General features: G+C 41.9%; 1 protein-coding gene across 4 annotated transcripts in view; it reads right to left on the bottom strand.

Annotated features, from left to right (window-relative positions):
* The window catches only part of STXBP5 (syntaxin binding protein 5), a 530,024-nt gene that overhangs the window by 213,669 nt on the left and 295,579 nt on the right, over positions 1–20,776 (bottom strand). For all 4 annotated transcript variants that reach the window (XM_056567305.1, XM_056567304.1, XM_056567306.1 and 1 more), the window contains one exon: positions 1,346–1,424. In XM_056567305.1, coding sequence (XP_056423280.1) covers positions 1,346–1,424 — 79 coding nt within the window. The remainder of the gene's footprint in view (positions 1–1,345; positions 1,425–20,776) is intronic.

Consider the following 20,776-nt stretch of genomic DNA (forward strand, 5'->3'; position numbering starts at 1 on the left):
TTGTTTTATATATATATATATATATATATATATATATATATATATATTATATATATAGGTCTGCAGACTCTTCTTTTTTCCCAACTATATTTTTCTGTCAAGTTAACTAAAAATGACGTTTTTATACCGAGAGATATAAGTGTCACAGCTGCGTCTTCTAAGCAGAATACAAGTTAATTTTGAGACGTGCATCTGGCATAAAATGCCATATATGTAAATTATGTCCAGCATACTAGCCAATTACACAGTCACTAATGAAAGCAATAATGCAAAATTTATATGGTTTCTTCCACACTAGATCCAGCTGGGATCTCTTCAATTCTATAAAGTCATATAAATGATGAAAGTATGAACAACATTACATTTTCTGACTGCATCCACATTTGTTTGGTTTTACCAGAACCATTTGGTACTAATCACTAAGACTTATTTGAATAGAAATATCAAAATGGCCAACACTTCCGTACCTAACTAGACAGGAACATAGGATTTTTTGCTACAGTCCATTAAACTGCCATGTGATGGCCTCCCCCCTATGCCTATAACGCACTTCAAAAGCAGCAGGTTAAACCACAAAGGGAATTTGTGGTTTAACCTGCTGCCAGTTTGATCACCATTTGTCAACATTTGCCACTCCTCCTTCATATGTAATTTTTTCTTTCAAATACAATTCCATGCAATGGCATAGTTACTCATAGTGTACTTTAGTATTATTGCACTGAAGAACTGTAATACAGAATGCAAATTAGAACAAACAAGTAGCCCAAAAAAGTGGAAGCTCTGCACTTCCTTTGCTTACATCATCTGAGTATTTGAGAAAGCAGTGAGGGACATGCCCCTCGGAGTCTGCTTAAAGGGGTATTCCAGGAAAAAACTTTTTCATATATATCAACTGGCTCCAGAAAGTTAAACAGATTTGTAAATTACTTCTATTAAAAAATCTTAATCCTTTCAGTACTTATGAGCTTCTGAAGTTAAGGTTGTTCTTTTATGTCTAAATCCTCTCTGATGACACCTGTCTCGGGAAACGCCCAGTTTAAAAGAGGTTTGTTATGGGGATTTGCTTCTAAACTGGGTGTTTCCCAAGACAGGTGTCATCAGAGAGGATTTAGATAGAAAAGAATAACCTTAACTTCAGAAGCTCATAAGTACTGAAAGGATTAAGATTTTTTTTATAAAAGTAATTTACAAATCTGTTTAACTTTCTGGAGCCAGTTGATATATAAAAAAAGTTTTTTCCTGGAATACCCCTTTAATGCGATGGTCTCAGTCCACTGACAGATTCTCTGTGCTCATACAGGAACCAGTACTTTAATGTATATCTAGTTCATAATAGTTTGCTCACCCATTTCTTGTTGTTTTGTACTCCACTTTCAAGATAGGCTTGCACGGTTCTGGTTTCTTTCCATCCTTTATTTGCTTACCTAGGAAACAAACATGAAACAGATATTTAAAAATTGTATGGCCGGCATTTACCATTGTAGGTGTAAGTGAAGCTTTTTTCTACACCTTATTTTGTGTGCTGATAATGTGTAGGAGCACCAAATTTATTAAATGGTCACAGAGTATATAACAAATTTTGTGCAGGTCCCATTTCCTGAAATCATTTCCAAAAAGCTAAGCTAAGTCTGGGCTGGTGTCGTTTTAGAGACTTTTCAGTGGCTTTGCACCTTTTGTGAAAAGGCGCAGTTCATAAAACCCTTCCATATCTTGTGTATTGCCAAAATCAGTGGACTACAACTCAAAATCTGCAGAAATGTGTAAACCATTTTCTGTGCCTTTTCTAGACACAAAAATCAGTCTAAAAACAATGAAAAATGTCGACCTATGAGCGTACAATGTTTCTACTATATTAAGATATTTTTATGGCAACATTTTCTATTTAAATACAGCAATATAACACAAAAAGGCACTAGAATAGTAAATTTCAATGAAATACAGGGATGTGGAAATCCTATCGCCGGCCTGTAGTTCGGGGCGCCGGGCAGGTGATTTTTTTTAAATATAGATTTGGCTCTGTATCGGGCAAGTAGGGCCGGATCGACTCCCCCCCCCCCCTTTTTAAATTTTTCTTTATAATGCCGGTGTGAGGTGCGGGAGCAGATGCAGACTTGCATGGGACACAAGTCTGCACCTCACACCGGTGCTCAGTGTCTATGGAGAAGGCTCCTGACTCCTGCCCACTCCATACACCCAGAACGCCGGTGTGAGGTGCATGGGACGTAAATCTGCACCTCACACAGGCGCTCAGGGTGTATGGAGCGGGCTCCTGACTCAAGCCTGCTCAATACTCGGTGGCCCCCAGCTGATTTAAGTATCCGGGGCTGCCGCTAATAGCCTAATAGCATTCGGTGATCGCCGCGGGCGGCTATTAATCCTTTAGATCACTGCTGTCAAGTTGACAGCAGTGTCTAAAAGGGATCTTTTAACCCTCCCTTGTAATCTAGTGGGGCCCTTCGCAGCGCAATCTCGGGGGGGTGTTTCCAACCCTATGGAGGTAGCCGGAGGGCTTACCTCTGGATCCATGGCTGCCCCATAGATCTGCATTTGATTGAGCCTGCCTTGAGCAGGTTCAATCAAACGATCACAGATCAAATGGAGTTCATTGATCAGTATGTGGAATCTAAATGATTCCTCCTAAAATAAAAGTGTATAAAAAAAAAAGTTTAAAAACACCCATTAACCACTTCCATATTAGAGGTACATTCACACGGGTGGATTTATTCACGGGTTTCCCGCTGCGTGTTTAAAAGGGGGCGGGCTCTTCTCCGCTGTCCACGGCAGAATTTCCGCTGCGGAAAATCTGCCGCAGACCCTTCTGATTTCAATGGGGCTTGTAGTGGATTTTCCGCAGCGTAAATTCCCGCCTCGGAAAATCTGCTGCGGACAGCAGAAAAGAGCCCGCCCCCTTTCAATTAAGCAAAGGGAAACACGCAAATTGACTGAACTATTAAAAAATAACATTTTATATCCCGTACGGTAAATGGTGTTCACATAAAAAAAATAACAGAATTGCGTTTTTTGTGTTTATAACCTCATATCCCAGAAAAAATGAAGTAAAAAAGTGTTCAAAAAGTCACATCAATGCCAAAATGGTACCGATACAAACAGCATATTACGGCCCAAAAAATGAGCACTTATACAGCCCAGTTTACAGTTTAAAAAAAAAAAATTAAAAAAATCTCGGAAACAAAACAAATTTGGTATTGGCGTAATCAAGCCAACCTAAAGTTTCAAAATAATATGTAAGTTAGACAACAAGGTGAATGGCAAAAAAAAAATTTATGAAACCCCAAAATCTGTATTTTTCTCAATTTCACCTCACAAATATTTTTTTTTTGTTTCAGAGCATAAGTTATGGAAAAATAAAAAGGTGTCATTACAAAGTATACTTCCCATGCAAAAAAACAAGCCTCATATGTGTCTGGGTCATAAGAGTTATGGCTATTATGGGACGAGGAGGAAAAAACTAAAGTGAAGACCAAAGTGCAGAAACTAATAAAAGACCCTATTTTCATACTATTTTGGCTGAATCTACCAGGACAAGTGGATCGTCATGAGGGACAAGTAGATTGTGTTCCGCTTTAGTCCCTTGGACAAGTAGTTTCAGCACCCCTGAAATAGTTATTCTAAAATAGAATGAATACCCATACTAAAAAAATATATGGTATGTTTCATGGCATGACAATTCTGTAGCTATAGTGTTGTATGAGGAAATCATATGGCACATGAAGTGCTTACATCTCCATTAGGGGAAATGTACACATGGCATATTTTCCCACTTGGGAATTGGTTGCAGCAAATCTACTTTGCTGTGGATTTCACACCTAACATCCAAAGCCACAAGAAAATGTGTGCGAAACAAAAAAAACTCTGTGCGCGCCACTGTACTGGTTCTGCGTAACACTTAAACGTAGGGTCACATGTGCCGTATTTTGCTGTGTATTTTCCTACACATTGAAGTCACTGGGTAGCAAAGATATGCAACAGATTTTGCAACCCATTGACTTTAATGGGCAGGAAAATATGCAGCAGGAACTACACAGAAAATTTGACCCCACCCTTAACCCCTTCATGACCCAGCCCATTTTCACCTTCAGGACCTGGGCATTTTTTGAAAATCTGACCACTGTCACTTTAAACATTAATAACTCTGGAATGCTTTTACTTATCATTCTGATTCAGAGAATGTTTTTTCGTGACATATTCTACTTTATGTTATTGGTAAAATTTCACTGATATTTGCATCCTTTCTTGGTAAAAAATCTAAAAATTTCATGAAAATGTTGAAAATTTAGCATTTTTCTAACTTTGAAAGTCTCTGCTTGAAAGGAAAATGGATATTCCAAATAAATTACATATTGATTCACATATACAATATGTCTACTTTGTGTTTGCATAAAAAAATTGACAAGTTTTTACTTTTGGAAGACACCAGAGGGCTTCAAAGTTCCGCAGCAATTTTCCAATTTTTCTCAAGATTTTCAAAATCGTAATTTTTCAGGGCCCAGTTCAGGTTGGAAGTGGATTTTAAGGGTCTTCATATTAGAAATACCCCATAAATGACCCCATTATAAAAACTGCACCCCCCAAAGTATTCAAAATGACATTCAGTAAGTGTTTTAACCCTTTAGGTGTTTCACAGGAATAGCAGCAAAGTGAAGGAGAAAATTCTAAATCTTCATTTTTTACACTCGCATTTTCTTGTAGACCCAATTTTTGAATTTTTACAAGGGGTAAAAGGAGAGAAATCACCCTAAAATTTGTAACCCAATTTCTCTCGAGTAAGGAAATACCTCATATGCGTATGTAAAGTGTTCGGCTGGCGCAGTAGAGGGCTCAGAATGGAAGGAGCGACAATGGGATTTTGGAGAGTGAGTTTTTCTGAAAGGGTTTTTGGGGGGCATGTCCCATTTAGGAAGCCCCTATGGTGCCAGAACAGTGGACCCCCCCCCACATGTGACCCCATTTTGGAAACTATACCCCTCATGGAATTTAATAAGGGGTGCAGTGAGCATTTACACCCCACTGGCGTTTGACAGATATTTGAAACAGTGGACTGTGCAAATCAAAAATGTTATTTTTCATTTTCACAGACCACTGTTCCAAAAATCTGTCATACACCAGTGGGGTGTAAATGCTCACTGCACCCCTTATTACATTCCGTGAGGGGTGTAGTTTCCAAAATGGGGTCACATATGAATATTCATTGTTTTGCGTTTGTCAGAACTGCTGTAACAATCAGCCACCCCTGTGCAAATCACCTCAAATGTACATGGCGCACTCTCCCTTCTGGGCCTTGTTGTGCGCCCCCAGAGCACTTTGCGCCCACATATGGGGTATCTCCGTACTCAGGAGAAATTGCATTACAAATTTAGAAGGTCTTTTTTCCCTTTTACCTCTTGTGAAAATGAAAAGTATAGGGCAACACCAGCATGTCAGTGTAAAAAAAATATTTTTTTTACACTAACATGCTGGTGTAGACCCCAACTTCACCTTTTCATAAGGGGTTAAAGAAGAAAAAGCCCCCCAAAATTTGTAAGGCAATTTCTCACGAGCACGGCGATACTGTATAATGGTCTCCAATCTGTGCTCTTCCAGATGTTAGAGAACTACAATTCCCAGCATGCCTGGACAGACTGAGCATGCTGAGATTTGTAGTTTTGCAACATCTAGAAGAGCACAGATTGGAGACCATTATACAGTGGTCTCCAAACTGAGGAACTCCAGATGTTGCAAAACTACAACTCCCAGCATGCCCAGAAAGCCAAAGGCTGTCTGGGCATGCTGGGAGTTGCAGTTTTGAAACTCCCAGAGGCAGCAGTGAGATCGCTTTACGGCGATCTCACTGCTGCCAATGAAGATGCCGCACTGCTGCCGGAAACTCACCTCCGGGACGCAGCGCCGCCGGGACCGCATGGAGGACGTCGCTCGCGCCGGGACCGCTCGGGACACCGCTCGGACGGGTAAGTGACGCCGGGGGACGGGTCAGGGACACTTAGCAGAGCGGAGTGTGTCCCGATCCCCGTGATGGGGACTCACACACCGCGCTGCTAAGTATTCTGATAGCGAAACTCTGCTATCAGCTAGTCAGATTTGACCAGCTGATAGCAGCGATCGCTGGGGGGGGGGGGATGAAACCCCCCGTGGTCGCATGGTAAGATGGCTGGCTATCAGTGATAGCCACCATCTTTCCGGGCGCTGCGGGATGCCGCGATTAGCGGCAAAAATGTTCATGACATTTTGCATTTTTTTTCACTTGGAAGCTCTGCTTATAAAGAAAATGGATATTCCCCAAATTTTTTTTATAATACAATACACATACAATATGTCTACTTTATATTTGCATCATAAAGTTGACATGTTTTGACTTTTGGAAGAAATCAGAGGGCTTCAAAGTATGGCAGCAATTTTCCAAATTTTCACCAAATTTTCAAAATCGAAATTTTTCAGGGACCAGTTCAGTTTTGAAGTGGATTTGAAGGGCCTGCATATTAGAAATAACCCATAAATAAGTATTCAAAGTGACATTCAAAAGGTTTGTTAACCCTTTAGTTGTTTCACAGGAATAGCAGCAAATTGAAGGAGAAAATTCAAAATCTTAATTTTTTACACTGGCATGTTCTTTTTTCCTTTTTTTCCTATTTGTGAAAATGAAACATTTAGGGTAACACCAGCATTTTAGTGAATTTATTTATTTATTTTTTTCATTTTCCCATCCAACTTTTAACGCAAATTCGTCAAACACCTGTGGGGTGTTAAGGCTCACTATACCCCTTGTTAAGTTCCGTGAGGGGTGTAGTTTCCAAAATGGGGTCACACATGGGTATTTTTTTTTTTTTTTGTGTTTATGTCAGAACCGCTGTAAAATCAGCCACCCCTGTGCAAATCCCCAATTTAGGCCTCAAATGTACATAGTGCACTCTCACTCCTGAGCCTTGTTGTACGCCCACAGAGCATTTTATGCCCACATCTGGGGTATTTCCGTACTCTGTACTGTTACCTAACTTATTATTTTCCAACCAGTGTGCCTCCAGCTGTTGCAAAACTACAACTCCTAGCATGTACTGATCGCCAAAGGGCATGCTGGGAGATGTAGTTATGCAACAGCTGGAGGTACGTAACTACAACTCCCAGCATGCCGAGACAGATGTTTGCTGTCTGGGCATGCTGGGATTTGCAGTTTTGCAACATCTGGAGAGCTACAGTTTAGAGACCACTGCATAGTGATCTCCAAACTGTGGCCCTCCAGATGTTGCAAAACTACAAATCCCAGTATTCCCAGACAGCAAACAGCTGTCTGGGCATGCTAGGAGTTGTAGTTTTGCAAGATCTGGAGGGCTACAGTTTAGAGACAACTGTATAGTGGTCTCAGACTGTAGCCCTCCAGATGTTGCTAGGCAACTCACCGGCTTCCGTAGAATCCAGGGAGCTGCGTCGCCTTCCTCTTCTGCCACTGACCTCCGTCACTGATCGTCGCTCCGCTGCCACAGATGGGTAAGTGGACTTCCGTGCCGGTCCCCATCGGTTTTGCCGTTCTGCCCCGCCTACAGTGGGTGGGCAGAACGGGGAAACCGAAAGTTAACCCACCCCGCCCCCGATCTGCTACTGGTCGTCGCGTCTATACGACCAATAGCAGGGATAGATGGGGTGGCACCCCTGCCACCTCACTCCTATCCCTTCAGGGGGACCAAGGGTGTCTTGGACAACCCTGATCCCCCTTATTTTCCGGGTCACCATAGACCCGTATGACCCGGAATTGCGCAAATCGCAGGTGTGAATTCACCGGCGATTTGCCACGATCGCTGACATGGGAGGGTCTGATGACCCCCCCTGGGCATTTGCACGGGATGCCTGCTGAATGATTTCAGCAGGCATCCCGGTCCGATCCCTGCCTGGCGAAAAAAAAGGCGAAAAGGCGAAAGTTTTCTAATTAATAAGCCTTTTACAAAAGAAATTATTTAAATGTATGTACAAATATAAATATAGCAGGTAAGACCGCACCGGGGACCACCCTACGTGCAAGTGGTTGCCCAGGCTGCCAGCCCAGGAAATATGGACATCAATTTCAACAAATCACTGCACAAGTAGGTCTTGGATCAAAATAAGCTGGTGGTTTTATTCCCAAATAGAATGCAACGTTTCGGCAATAGCCTTTATCAAGCATGCTGTACACCTGCCTAATTGGGACAGGAAAAACACTGAGAGTTTAAAACCCCACCCCTTACTCTCCCTTCCCAGTGTTTTTCCTGTCCCGATTAGGGAAAGAACCTAGCTGAGAGTGCAGGAGAGCTTTTCTTCTGCTAAAATCGGGGGTTAGTCTGCCCCATAGGAAATACCTTTATGCCAGAGGTTCCCGGAAACAAAGACTATTTTTCTTTTTTCGGCATCGCTAACCCGGAGGACTATGGTAAAGCGTCACTTCCGGTGACGTAGGAGTCCTCCGGAGTGCAAGTCCGGCCTCGTGTATGGCGTTTGACGTCACACCTGGCCAGAGGAGAGGCGGGGATTTCAAAATCCCTCTGTATTTAGGAATCAGGAAGATTTCAAGAGGTGCTTACTCTACAGGAGCTCTATAGAGAAGCCGACGCCGCTAACGCCGCAGGGACCAGCTACAGCACTGCAGCTGCTATGTCCTATTATCTGCCACAGAATATCTTGTAAATACTCCTGATGCTGGTTTGATTTTTGGCCTTTACCATAATGGATTTCAAGCCTCTATCACCGTTCCCTTGAAGGTGCTTTCTGTCACAGCCGATGTAATTTGTGCTGCTACAGTCGTTTTCCAGGATGTCCACACCGGTCAAAGCCACTGGGGTTGAGCCCGTGCAGATCCAAGTAACCGTGAGTAAGGAAGGCCTATAGGGTTGTACCCTGGCCTATCTTCAGAACTACTGTCTGATCCTTTCCTCCCTTTATTTTTTAGGGAGAAAAGGATACTCCTTTGATTTCCATAAAAACAAAATCTAAAAATAAAGAAATGTGTAATCTGTAATAAGGTACCTCAGGTGTCTTCTAAAAAACCGCTATGTAAAAGATGTATTGCCAAGTTAGTCTCAGAGGAAACTCCGGATTTTGTGAAAGATATTAGATCAATGATTCAGTCTGAAATCCAGGCTTCTAAATCCTCTTCTTCAAGTCAGGCGGTCCCGTCTGGATCTCAAAAGATCCAAACAAAAGCTGAAATGGTCTATTTCTCCAACTCTGATGATAATACATCTCATCAGGACATAGAGGAGGGTGAATGTGTAGACAGCCCACAAGAAGAAGAGGATACGGGTTTTAAAAGATTTTTGTTTAATCCTGAGGACATTGAGGAGCTTATTAAAGTGGTTAGAGCCACCCTTAATCTTGAGGAGGTACAAGAGGTTAAAACCATTCAGGATGAGCTATTCGGAGGCCTAGGTGACCATAAGTCTTCCTCCTTCCCTGTTCATCCGAACATTCATAAGATCATTAATAACGAATGGGTTACACCAGATAAGGGGTCCTTGATTCTTAGGGCATTACGAGACGTTATCCCTTTGCTGAGACTGACTCATCTAATTGGGACACTATTCCACAGGCTGACTCTCCCATAGCCAAGGTGGCCAAACATACCTCCTTACCGTTTGAAGACTCCTCTCAGTTAAAGGATCCAATGGCCCGAAAGTTAGAGTCTTTAAAAAAAATCTTGGGAAGCAGCAGCTACGTTGCTTAGACCTAATGTAGCTTCCACTTGTGTAGCTAGAACCTTAGGCATATGGATTGACCAACTAAAGCTACACTTACAGGTGGATACCCCTAAAGAGGATATAATTACAAGTCTCCCTATTCTTAAAATGTCTACCAATTTTCTTGCGAATGCATCTGTAGAATCCGTCAGATTATCTGCCCACACTGCTTTTCTGTCAAATATTTCTAGAAGGGTGCTCTGGTTAAAATCCTGGACAGGGGATGTTACCTCCAAAAACAAATTTGCCGTCCTTCCATTTCATGGACAATTTGTTTTTGGAGCTGATTTGGATAATATCCTGGCTAAAGCCTCGGACAATAAAAAAGGTTTTCCCAAAGAGAAAGCTCAACCAAAAAAGCCCCCCTTTCGCCTCTTTTCTCAGACTAATCAGCCCTATAGAGGTAAGGGCAATAGAAAAGGAAGTAGAGGAAGAGGTTTCTTGTTTAACCCCAACCAGTCTAGCGCTGGAGGAGGTAAACAATGACACCATTCCGGTAGGGGCGAGATTGTCATCCTTCGCCCCCATTTGGGAATCAATGATTCCCAACCCTTGGATAGTCAACATAATCCAAGAGGGTTACCGGGTAGAATTCTCCTCTCCCCCTTCCCCAAGATTTGTGGTAACCAAATCCCCAGGTTCCCTAGCCTTACTCCTTCAGGGGGTCCAGAATCTATTGAGTTTAGGGGCAGTCATAGAGGTCCCGAAAAACCAGAGGGGTTCAGGTCATTATTCCAATCTGTTTCTAATCAAGAAGCCAAATGGTAAATTCAGGACTATCATCAATCTGAAACCCTTAAACAGACTAGTTACATACAGGAATTTCAGGATGGAAACAGTGAGGTCAGCCAATCATCTCATAAAAGACAGTGCAGTCATGGCCACAATAGATCTCAGGGACGTGTATTACCACCTCCCTATCCACATAGACTCACAACCCTAAGATTCGCTGTCCAGTGGGACAGAAGAGTCCGCCATTTTCAATTTGTTTGTCTGCCCTTAGGGCTCTCCTCGGCCCCCGCATTTTCACAAAAGTGATAGCGGAGGTGGTGGCGGTTCTCAGAAAGGAGAAAATTCTGGTAATACCTTACTTGGATGACATTTTGATTCTGGTGGACTCTGTTCTTTACCTAAAAACATATAAAAAGAACGGCACAGGTCCGTCAAGATCTTGGTTGGATCTTGAACCTAGACAAATCCGACTTACTACCAAGTTGCAGGAAGGTCTTTTTAGGAATCCTCTTGGATTCAGTAGCCCAACAGTCCCTCCTTCCCAGACAAAAGATCCAAAAGATACAGGATCAGATACGTATACTTCTTACTCTCAAAAGTTGTACTCTAAGATTTGCCATGTCGGTCCTAGGATTGCTAAGATCTTCCATCCCGGCGGTGGCTTGGGCTCAGTACCACTCCAGAAATGGATTCTAGGGGTATGGGACAAAAAGCAAACCTCCTTAGACAAAAAAATTCTTCTTCCATCACAGTTAAAGACCCAGCTAAGATGGTGGCTTTCCCTCCAAAATCCTGTAAGGGGTGTACTCTGGCATCAAACAAACCCCAGGATCATTACCACGGATGCCAGTGTTCAGGGTTGGGGAGCCCACTCAGGAAAGCTTTCGGTACAAGGGAAATGGAGTCACGCTCTAGCAGACAGGTCAGGAAACCTGAAAGAGTTGTTAGCCATCTAGATGGCTCTACAGGACTTGGAACTTTACTGCAAAGACAGACACGTCCTCATTTACTCAGACAACAGAACCGCAGTGGCGTTCATTCGTCCTCAGGGGGGGCCTCGCCACTCAGCCCTACAATCTATCTCAGGTCAAATATTCTGTTGGGCAGAACAGAATATACTTTCCATCTCAGCAGTTCATCTCAGGGGGATATGGAACATCAGAGCAGACTTTTATAAGACGACACTTTATAGATTCGGGGGAATGGATGCTAGCTGACTGGGCATTTTCGTCAATAGTCAATGCCTGGGGTCTACCCCAGATAGATATGTATGCCTCCAGGAAGAATCACAAAGTGAGCAGTTTCTTCTCTCTGAATCCCAGAGACTCTCCAGTGGCAGTGGATTCTCTAGTTCAAGCCTGGGATATGTCTTCCCTCCAACAGTCCCAATCCCCAGAGTACTACACAAGCTGATGATCCACTCTTGTACGTTAATCCTCATCACCCCCTTTTGGCCCAAAAGGAGTTGGTTTCCTCTTCTAAAATCTATGAGTGTGGAAGATCCAATACGGTTTCCTCCTCGTCCAGATCTACTAACCCAGGGTCCAGATCTACTAACACCAGGGTCCAGTCCAGCACAGTCAGGTTCATACCCTCAGCTTAGCGGCCTGGAAACGGAGAAGCTCCTGCTAGAAAGAAGGGGTTTCTCTGAAAAAGTAATTAACACCCTGCTAGCCAGTCGCAAGTCTTTCACCTGTAAGAGCTATTCTAAGGTTTGGAAAAAATAAATTTTTTGGTGTGGGTCTTCTTTTTCACTTGAATCCCCTAACATTCCTCAGATACTTAATTTTCTGCAGGATGGCTTTGACTTAGGTCTTTCTCCAAACACTTTAAAGTTGCAGGTTTCAGCCCTCTTTTCCAAATTAAATTAGGAGATGATTGTTGGGTGTCTAGGTAAATCAGTATCGGGATCAGTATCCCTAATTTATTTTGCTAGCGGCTCTATGAAGAGCGCAAACAGCATGGGTGACAACAGGTACCCCTGCCTTGTGCCCCTGGTTAACCAAAACAGGGATCAATTTATGTGGGAGGGCAGGGAACAAAAAATGTAGCCAACAATAAAAATGTATAAAGGGGCCATGTAAATGTAAAAATATTATATATTTAAAATAAATTTTGTTAAAATTTTTATTAGTAATGTATTTTAATAATGTATTTAATCAAGTGTGTGTGTTTTTAACTTTTTTCCCTTTTTTGCTTTTATTTTTTTTACATTTTTTAGGTAGTACTACTACTCCCGGCATGGAACAGACTGATGGGAGAAGTAGTACCTGTACTAATAGACAGATTGCCCCACGTGTCACTTCTGGTACCCATTGCGATCCTCCTATATAACCTATAGAAATGGGCAGCACTGCCGCTCTTCTCTGGTCTCCTGCACTGTATTCTGCGATGTGAAGTTCTTTACATCACAGATTCATATATCCCACAGAGAGCTGTGATTGGCCAGATGGTTCCAGCCAATCACAACTGTCTGTGGGAAATATGAATAATAGGTATATATACGGCAGTGCAGGGAACCAGAGAAGAGCTGCAGTGCCACCCGCATTAATACATTATACAGGACGATCACAGTGGATGTCAGGAGTGACACCCGCTGTGATCTGTCCTTAACTGCAGGTACTACTGCTCCCAACATGGAGCACACTCTGCTCCATGCAGGGAGCTGTAGTACCTGCATTAATAGATAGATCGCAGCAGGTGTCACTTCTGACTATTAATATAGGTACTACAGCAGGTGATTGGCTGGCCCCATCCAGCCATTCACCACTCTGGGCAGAAAATATGAATCAGTGATGTGAATTTCTGTTCACATCACTGGCCGGCCAGAGTATAGAGCAGAGATGCAGGCGCAGGAGAAAGCCGCTCCGCATCTCTGCAATAGAAAGGACAATCGAATCAGGTGTCAGGAGTGACACTTGGGGCGATCTGTCTATTAGTACAGGCACTGCAACTCCCATCATGGAAAAGTCTGTTCCATGCTTGGAGTAGTAGTACTACCTAAAAAATTCTAAAAAAATAAAGAAAAAAGTGAAAAAAGTTAAAACACACACACACATTCTTTATTAAAATACATTTCTAATACAAATTTTAACAAAATTATAAAAATTATATAATTTTTACATTTAAACGGTCCCTTTTTACATTTGTATTATTGTCAGCTACATTTTTAGGTCCCTGCCCACCCACATAAATTGTTCCCTGTTTAAAAATGAATAAACATTTTGTTATAAAAAATAAAAATTTTGTTATACATTTTTTTCCATCCCTACTGCATTTTTTAGAAAAAATTTTTGAAAAAAATGCCAAAGGGGCCAAAAATGCAATTTCCACTCAAAGGCAAAAACACCAGAAAAAAAACGCCGAAACGTAGGGAAAATCAGTAGCAGTTTTCTGGTGATTTTTGAAAATAAATAAATAAATACAACGCCACAAAAAAATAAAACTTAGTGGAAACTTAGCCTAAGGCTAAGTTTCCACTTGTTTTTTTTTTCTGGCAGTTTTTGGAAAACTGTCACTGCAGTTTTTGAGCCAAAGTCAGATGTGGATCCAAGGGAGGAGAAGTGTAAGTTCTTCCTTTTATATGTTATATTCCTTTTGAATACACTTGTGGCTTTGGCTCAAAAACTGTAGTGGCAGTTTTCCAAAAACTGCCAGAAAAAAAAAAAGTGGAAACTTAGTCTAAAGGTACGTTCAAACAGGCGGATCCCCAACACATCTTACGCTGCGGATATGCCGCTGAAGGACCGCAGTATGCTGCCTTTGTCTGCTCGGAGCAGCAATACACCGCTACAAGCAGACACACTGAAGCGATGTGCAAGTTGCGCATGCGCTGTGTACTCGCACACATTGCAGGCACTCTCCCTGCTCTATGAGCTACATACAGCGGTCCTTCAGCGGTGGATCTGAAGCGCAATACGCGCTGAACGTACCTTAATACTGGAAGAATATAGTGCGTTAAGATGAGAGCAAAATTGAACTGTTTGGATGACATAATACACACCCTAAAAACACCATACCAACAGTGAAGTTTGGGAGGTGGGAACATCATGGTGTAGACTGGCTTTTGTGCGAATAGTACTGGCAAACTTCACATAATTGAAAGAAGGATGAATGGGCAAAAATACAAAGACATTCTTGAAAAAAAATGCGAAGACAAAGCTGGCTATTCCCTTATAGCACAAGTGTCCTGTGTCCTTAAGGGGTTAAACACTGTGATCTTCTGTGTGTCATACTTGACTTTATCATATGTCCCAATAAAATGCATGGAGGCATCTGTGTTGGAACTAAAAAAAAAGGCGCTGTAGGATTAGTGATGGTGAGCATAATACAAATGAAAAAAATAAACTGGAGTTCCTCTTTAAGACAATTAATTATTTTATTTTTTTAACCCAAAATGGCTTTTAAAGCATTTATTAGCAGGTAAAGAATTCAGAATCTCTGTAAATGACAAGTGAATACCTCTGTAAATTGTTATTCCTCAACATGCCAAATGAATGAGCTTGGAAAAGAGTCATCTTTAAAAATCTGAAATGCAATTTTCCCGTCAGTAAAATGACTGGCAAATCAATCCCAAGTGAATCAGGTTTTCAGATTAGAAAAATGAACTATTTAAACTTCTCATGTGGACTCATCTCTGTTTTATTTTACCTTGTAGCTAGAGGTTGCACTAAATATGATTCAGTAGAGTAAATATACTCCTCAACATTTCTGAGGGGTACTTTACAATAAAGCATAGTGAGGTCTATCACACATTGATGTAATCAGGGTAGAAAAGTTGGATGATATCCATGGTGCCTTCAGGGTATGTAGCAATGAAACAAGTGTCCTGGGTTCGTTGGGCTACTTGTTTATTTAGATAGAATAAAATAATAATAATAAATAAAAAAAATAGCTTAAAATAAAATAAAAATGTGAAAAAAGATGAAAAGTATGGGAGCAAAGCGTTTCGCAGGGTGACCCCGGCTTTGTCATTTTTCACTTTCTATTTTATACTATTTTTATTTTTTTAATTTTTAGCCCAACGAACCCAGGACACTTGTTTCATTGCTACATACCCTCAAAGCGCCACGGATATCATCCATCTTTTCTACCCTGGAAACTGCTGGAGCAGCTTCCTTTCGGGACCACTTCTCCACTTACTCTAGACAGACACAGCTATTGATCGGGACTGGATGCCGGGCAGCCAGAGGACCTCGAGAATACCCGGCACTCCTCCTATGCGCTAAACAGTGTTGTGCCTGCACCACAACACGAATAGGTGAGTGAGATCCAATCCTCTATCTATACCCGCAGCAGATCTAACCATCACTGCTCACCATACATCTTGCTAATCTGTGTGTATGTATGTGTCTGCTTAGAGAGACATATATATATATATATTCCCATATTTATTGGGACAATCTACTCCAACCATTATTTAGCGCCATTCTGTTTGTTCCTATTTTTTTCATATATACCGCATACATTGATGTAAAGATATTTGACTACAATATCACCAACTATAGCTTGTCTGTAAACCATAACTAGAAAGTACTTAACCCCTTAGTGACCAAGCCAATTTGGGCCTTACAGCTCAAACCATTTCTAAAGTTTTTCTTTTTCATCATTATTATTATTATAATTTTTTTTTAAGGGGATAATTAAGCCATTTAGCATGCAGCAAAGGTAACATTATAAATTAAATTTATTTTTTAGTTTTTTAAGTTAGTTTGGCACAATAGAAACACAAAGAAAAAAAAAAAGTTGCCACATTCAAAGACCCAATATTGTTTGTTGGAGGTAACTGGTTGGGGGGCTTGTTTTTTGCGGAGAAAGTTGTAGTTTTTACTGTTATTATTTTAGGAACCTTTGACTTCCATTTATAGATATATATATTTTGGGAGGCAGATTATCAAAATTCTGCATAAAATTTTTTTTTTTTTTTACAGCTTTTGCTGTGCAGGAAAAACTATTTATTTGTTGTAGACGTGGTGATATCAAATGTGTTATATATGTATATTTAGGCTACTTTCACACTAAGAAAGAGGCTCCACTACAAATGGACGTTAAGGGCTCTTTTTTTTCCACTTTGACCGCCCTTATAGTCCGTTATTCTAATGGAGCCTAACAGGAGTCATAATAGGCAAAGAGGATCCCATTCACTTGAATGAGATTCCTCTAACGTCCGTTATAACTCCCGTTATTGCAGCCGAAGATAGTGGGAGAAAGACGTTGCAAGCACAAATTTTTCTCCAGCTATCTTCCTAACGGACATCACCTACCGTGCACAACCTGTAGTGAGAAAGGAGCCTTACTTACAGTCATGGCCACAAATGTTGGCACCCCTGAAATTTTTCTAGAAAATTATGTATTTCTCACAGAAAAGGATTGAAGTAACAAATTTTTGCTATACACATGTTCATTCCCTTTGTGAGCATTGGAACAAAACCAAAAAAGGGAGGAAAAAAAGCAAATTGGACACAATGTCACACCAAACCTCAAAAATGGTCTGGATAAAATTATTGGCACCCTTTAAAAATTGTGGAAAAATAAGATTGTTTCAAGCATGTGATGCTCCTTTTAACTCACCTGGGAGGCAAGTAACAGGTGTGGGAAATATAGAAATCACAATTGAAAGCAGACAAAAAGGAGAGAAGTTCACTTAGTCTTTACATTGTGTGTCTGTGTGTGCCACACCAAGCATGGACAACAGAAAGAGGAGAAGAGTTTGAGGACTTGAGAACCAAAATTGTGGAAAAATATCAACAATCTCAAGGTTACAAGTCTATCTCCAGATATCTAGATTTGCCTTTGTCCACATTGCGCAACATCATCAAGAAGTTTAAAACCCATGGCACTGTAGCTAATCTCCTTGGGCGTGGATGTAAGAGAAAAAATTGATGAAAGGGGTCAACACAGGATAGTCCGGATGGTGGATAAGCAGCCCCAAACAAGTTCCAAAGATATTCAAGCTGTCCTGCAGGCTCAGGGAGCATCAGTGCCAGTGCAAACTATCGACATTTAAATGAAATGAAACGCTATGGCAGGAGACCAAGGAGGACCCCACTGCTTACACTGAGACATAAAAAAGTAAGACTACATTTTGCCAAAATGAACTTGAGTAAGCCAAAATCCTTCTGGGAAACCATCTTGTGGACAGATGAGACCAAGATAGAGCTTTTTGGTAAAGCACATCACTCTACTGTTTTCCAAAAATGGAATGAGACCTACAAAGAAAAGAACACAGTTCCTACAGTGAAATATGGAGGAAGCTCAATAAAATTTTGGGGTTGTTTTGCTGCCTCTGGTACTGGATGCCTTGAATGTGTGCAAGGCATCATGAAATTTGAGGATTACCAATTTTTGGGACCCGATTTTGGGTGGCACTGTACAGCCCAGTGTCAGAAAGTTGGGTTTGCGTCCAAGATCTTGGGTCTTCCAGCAGGACAATGACCCAAAACATACATTAAAAATCACCCAGAAATGGATGGCAACAAAGCGCTGGAGAGTTCTGAAGTGGACAGCAATGAGTCAAGAGCTAAATCCCATTGAACACCTATGGAAAGTAGGGATCGACCGATTATCGCTTTGGCCGATATTATCGGCCAATATTCACGATTTTGAACATTATTGGTATCGGCAATTACCTTGCCGATAATGCCCTGCCCCCCGGCCAGAGACGACCGCCGCCGCCCCCTTGCCTCCCCAGCCTCTGGACACATACCGTCGCTGTCGCTGCCCCATTGCCTCCCCATCCTCTGGCCACATAACGCCGCTGCTGCCCCATTGCCTCCCCCATTCTCTTGCCACATACCGCCGCCGCTGCCCCATTGCCTCCCCCATCCTCTGGCCACATACCGCCGCCACCGCTGCCTCATCACCTTCCCCATCCCCGGTGTTATAATTACCTGTTTCCGGGGTCCGCAGTACTTCTGGCTCCTGCGGCATCCTGCGCTGTTGCTGTGCGCTGCGCAATGACGAGTGACATCCTCAACACGACATCACTGTCAGTGCGCACAGTGACAGCACAGGATGCCGCCAGAGCCAGAAGTATCGCGGACCCCGGGAACAGGTAATTATAAAACCTAGGATGGGGAGGCAATGGGACAGCGGTGGTGGTGTTTGGACTCAGGAGGACGCCAGGACAGGCAGGGGCAGAGAAGTGGGCGGCGGTCTCTGGCCCCGCAAAAGCCGCTGCAGTTCGCTGATTTAAAGCGCCCGCTTTGATCTGCAACGGAGAAATAGCCGATAACTTATACCGGAATATCGGTATAAGTTATCGGCTATCGGCCTGAAAGGTCACAGATTATCAATATCGGCCCTAAAAAAATCAATATCGGTCGATCCCTAGTGGAAAGATCTTAAAATTGCTGTTGGGAAAAGGTACACTTCCAATGATAGAGACCTGGAGTAGTTTGCAAAGGAAGAGTGGTCCAACATTCCGGCTGAAAGGTGTAAGAAGTTTATTGATGGTTACAGGAACGACTGATTTCAGTTATTTTTTTCCAAAGGGTGTGCAACCAAATATTAAGTTAAGGGTGCCAATAATTCTGTCCAGCCCATTTTTGGAGTTTGGTGTGTCCAATTTGCGCTTTTTATCTTCCCCTTTTTGGTTTAGTTCCAATACACACACAGGGAATAAACATGTGTATAGCAAAACATGTGTTACTGCAATCCTTTTCTTCGAGAAATACTTCATTTTCTAGAAAAATCTCCGTGGTGCCAACATTTAAAGCCATGATCGTATATATTTTTTGTTATTTATTTATTATGTTGTGTGGGAGGATTTTATTGACATTATTTTATTAAACTTTTTTTTTTTTTTTTTTTTTTTACTTTTTAACTAGGCCCACTTGGGGTGTTTTACCAGTGATCTCTGTTGTAGTGTATTGTATTATGCTAGTCAGTGTTATGCTTACAGGCAATCTATACAGTCATGCCTCTGGCACAGACTTATCCATGGCAGGTACTATGGGGGAGATTTATCAAAACCTGTAGAGAGGAAGAGTGGTGCAGTTACCCATAGCACCCAATCAGATTGCTTCTTTCATTTTTAAAAGAGGCCTGTGAAAAATTAAAAAAAGCTATCTGATTGGTTGCTGTGGGAAACTGCACAGCTCTTCCTCTACACAGCTGCCATGGAGACTGGTCTATACCCCGCAATCTCATCGTTGGGCTGCAGATCAGGTAGGAGAACCCTTCATTCTGTTACATGGGGTCATGTTTTGACCATGTTATGTAATGGATTAACTGCCAGGGACTGAAGTTTTCAGTTTAAAGATTGCAGCCTGGCTTAAAGGGGTACTCCACTGGCCAGCCTAATTTTCCGTATGCTGTGCGCATTCTGCGGGGGTTGGACACGCCCCCTCAATGCAAGTCTATGGAAGGGGGCGCCGTGGCCATTACACCACCTCCCATACACTTGTTTTACCCCATATGTGGATGTAAAGTGCTTTGTGGGTGCACTAGAGGGCTCAGAAGGGAAGGAGCGACATTGGGCTTTTGAAGAGCGAATTTTGCTGAATTGGTTTTTGGGGGGGCATATCGCATTTAGGAAGCCCCCATGATGCCAGAATAGTGATAAAAAAACACATGGCATACTATTTTGGAAACTACACCCCTCAAGGAACATAACAAGGGGTAAAATGAGTCTTAACACCCCACAGGTGATTGACGAACTTTCGTTAAAGTGGGATGTTAAAAATAAAAAAATAATCTTTTCAATAAAATGCTGGTGTTACCCCAATTTTTTCATTTTCACAAGCCGTAGTAGGAAAAAAAATATTGCAACCCCATTGGGCTTTTGGAGAGAGAATTTGGTTGGAATGGAAGGCTTTAACAAAGCCCCCATGGTGCAGAACTGGCATCTGACAGATCTTTGGAACAGTGGGCTGTGTAAATGAAAAATTTAATTTTTCATTTTTACGGACGACGGTTCAAAAAATCTGTCAGACACCTGTGGGATGTAAATGCTCACTGTACCCCTTATTACATTTCATTTTTATTTTTGCATTCATGTCAGAACTGCTGTAACTATCAGCCACCTCTGTGCAAATCACCAATTTAGGCCTCAAATGGCACGCTCTCACTCCTGAGCCCTGTTGTGCCTCCGCAGAGCATTTTAGGTTGAAACGGGGTATTCCTTTATTCTGAAGAAATTTTGGGGGTCATTTTCTCTTTTTACCTCTTTTGAAAATGAAAAGTATGGGGCAACACCCGCATGTTAGTGTACATTTTTTTAAATTTTTTTACACTAACATGCCCGTGTAGCCCCTAAATTAAGAATAAGAATCATGCTCCTGTCACTTATCTGCCTCACATCCCTGTATTTATCCAACATACAAAACCAC

This window comes from Hyla sarda, chromosome 3, assembly GCF_029499605.1.
Source record: "Hyla sarda isolate aHylSar1 chromosome 3, aHylSar1.hap1, whole genome shotgun sequence".
NCBI classification, from domain to species: domain Eukaryota; kingdom Metazoa; phylum Chordata; class Amphibia; order Anura; family Hylidae; genus Hyla; species Hyla sarda.